Source organism: Rosa rugosa, chromosome 2, assembly GCF_958449725.1.
Source record: "Rosa rugosa chromosome 2, drRosRugo1.1, whole genome shotgun sequence".
Classification (NCBI taxonomy): domain Eukaryota; kingdom Viridiplantae; phylum Streptophyta; class Magnoliopsida; order Rosales; family Rosaceae; genus Rosa; species Rosa rugosa.
Genome location: NC_084821.1, coordinates 26135095 through 26137941, shown reverse-complemented (window position 1 = coordinate 26137941; position 2847 = coordinate 26135095). Strand labels below are relative to the sequence as shown.

The 2847-nt window shown below is 34.0% G+C and overlaps 1 protein-coding gene across 2 annotated transcripts; it reads right to left on the bottom strand.

Annotated features, from left to right (window-relative positions):
- Positions 1–317: 317 nt before the first annotated feature.
- LOC133734872 (uncharacterized) lies at positions 318–2063 on the bottom strand. Of its 2 annotated transcripts, XM_062162490.1 has the most exons (4): positions 1745–2063; positions 1256–1534; positions 666–1156; positions 318–545 (listed from the first exon to the last, which is right to left on the bottom strand). In XM_062162490.1, exons 2-3 carry the CDS (start codon positions 1355–1357, stop codon positions 677–679), a joined length of 582 nt encoding a protein of 193 aa, XP_062018474.1. In that variant the 5' UTR covers positions 1358–1534; positions 1745–2063; the 3' UTR covers positions 318–545; positions 666–676. The 2 variants fall into 2 exon arrangements, with proteins under 2 accessions (XP_062018474.1, XP_062018473.1); XM_062162489.1 differs by having other exon boundaries at positions 1256–2063.
- Positions 2064–2847: the final 784 nt, after the last annotated feature.

Below are 2847 nucleotides of genomic sequence, written 5' to 3'. Positions count from 1 at the left end.
GTGATTGATCTCAGAAGCACGCTGTAAAAGACAAAAATGAGAGCCGTAAAAGGGTTTTAGAGATTTTTTTTATTTCAATTTTGAAATAAGAAAGCACGCCGTAATTGATACTAGAAGCACGCCGTAATTGATAATTGATATCAGAAGCACGCCGTGATTGATTAACAAGCACGCTGTAAATGTGGTCGTATGATATATTTACGGCGTGTAATATTTGCACCGATTTTTTTTTCCTGTAAATTTTGTGATACCATTTCAAAATCTAAATAAATCTATACAATTTATTGAGATAAAAAGAGAGATAACAAACTGCAAGTATCACATTACCAAATATAAATGAATATGCCAACAACACTAATACTGTATAAAAACAATTTAATTAAACCAACAGTCTATCATCACCATGCTAAAATATAAAACATTCTAGATTATTAGAGACCACCTTAGATTAGAATTGTCTTTGTTAATTGCAAAAGATAAATCTATAGTGATCCATGCTGTGGCCTTTTGAACATCTTCATATTATGTTTGATGCCAACTTTTACCTGCATGACCAAAACAAACACAAAGAGAGCAATGAAATCTAATTTTCATTCAAGGAAAACACATGAAGCTAAAGTTCTAATTCAACAATTCATGCATCATAAGCAAATAGAAGCAATTACCTCCAAAATGCCTAATTCACTTTGATGTACTTGATAGGCCATGCAATCATACTTCCTGTGGATGCATAAAGTTTACTAAACTCGCTTGTTGGGCGATACAAGGCTATATCATGAAAAACTTCATGCACCGATACTTTCCAACAATCATGGCCAAGAGGAACATGATGCACCTCAACTTGTGGATCTTTTGATATAATGCTAGCACTTGCAACAACTACTTCTTCTTTAGCAAACCAACTTAACAACTGCACTTGTTTCCCCAAATCTGTCTTGTGGACTATTTTTGGGTTAACTTGTCCAGAAAGTTGTTTCTTTCCATTAAAACTTTGCTGCATTGGGCTGCCATTTTCTGTCTCATTATAAGAACTTCTAACACTTGCATCTTTCTGTTTGCTCTGTGCTATATCACTACCAGTATTTGTAACACTTGGATTTTCTTTACGTTTTCTATTTCCAATCTCAATAGCAGATTGTTGTGCAATAGTGTGTTCCTTTAATGAAAAAAAAAAAAAAAAGGCAGTCAATAGTCTAATTAAATGTGTCAAAAAGAGGTAAGATATGTACTGAGACTAATGCAAGTCAAAACTTACATTGTTATTTCCTCCTTGGTCTAGCCGAGCACAAAGGCCTCTCACCATCTCTTGCAATTTGTCTACCACTTGTGTTTGAGCAGCAAGAGCATTCTCTAACATTGTGATTTTATTACTTACATGTGATTGAGCATTGACTTTTGAAGGTAGTGCACCGAACCCATACCCTCTTACTCGTCCTCGTGGATCTTGACCAAGCACTTTTGCAACAGCATCATTCTTTATAGAAGACAGTCCAGAAACTGTTTCTTCTTCTTCCTTGTACTTTTTCACTTGTTTCTACATATATAAAGAATACATAACTAAATACATAAGCACAAAGTTTTCATCACATGATCAATGAACAAATATATAGCAAGATCAGTGCTTAGAATATTTATGTAATTCAAAGGCTAAGACAAAATTGAGCAGGGAGGTAATAATGTAAGAATAGTACATATATATATTATATACTTTGAACAAAAACATTTTACTATAGATGCTTGTTACCACTATTTCTGAATCCACAGCTTCCTCAGTTGACCCCTTCTTCTGCTTTGCTTCATAGGCACAAAGCCAAACATCAGACCTTGATATTGCATCCGGCGTTTCACTTTGTTGCTTCTATGGAATAAGTAAGCACATATTAATTATGACTGTTATTTTGATATTATGACCTCAACAAATTGATCAAACAAATTGATCACTATAGGACAAGGATATAAACAGAACCTGCAATTGCTAGGACTAGTGCTAAAGACATCAATGCTATCACAAATATTTAAAACAACAAAACATATAGGAAAAAGATAAGTCACTTACAATACAAAGTCTCCTATCAAGTCTGGACGTCTTCCCTACTTAGATCCTCCCCATGATTTTAAAAGGCTGACCTATTGCTATGACTAGTTCTCTAGATAGTTAGGAAAGGAAACATGGAAAAGAAAGAAGATTAGCACCTTAAATAATGGTTGATTAATTGATACTTCTCAATTAATATACAGTAACCCCCATAATTTCTACTAAGGAAATCCTAAGAATGAATATCAAATAGACGTCTAGACTTCAAATAGAGGCAGAGAGGAGACTTTGTATCTACTAAGTACTAATTAAAGAGCTAGCTTTGTATGTAGACTTTGTATGCAGGGAATATACTAATTAAAGATAAGGCACTCTCAGACTTTGTGTTTCATTGGCTATAGTGAGAATATACTAATTAAAGAGCTAGCTGCCATATACGTGACATGTTGCCAAATGAGTATTTGGAAAGAAAGACAAGCTTATATCAATATGGTGGCGCAAACAATCTGGCCTTTGAAAGCAAGTGCATATTTCCATACACATATATTCACTCTTAGACTAGTCTAAGATAAATGCAACATAGCAATACACATATATTCATTCTAAGATAAGTACTCTCACTGGAGAAACTCCATCCTATACAATCTGCAATCCCCAAACACAAAAGAAATATTAAAAATTCAAGAAAGGAAGAGAGAGAATTCAAAGGTACAGAAATCTTTCTTTACCTCTAGATCAAAAAGAAAGGCCACGAATTGTGAATAATGTAGGATATCAACCTCCGAATTTCCCAACTACGATCGAACTTATCC

Bases quoted from the DNA above. Each gene is read 5' to 3' on its own strand.
- LOC133734872 (XM_062162489.1), bottom strand. From the start codon at position 1,357: ATGTTAGAGAATGCTCTTGCTGCTCAAACACAAGTGGTAGACAAATTG. The intron at 1,157-1,255 runs GTAAGTTTTGAC...TTTTCATTAAAG, and splicing joins ACCAAGGAGGAAATAACAAT to GAACACACTATTGCACAACA.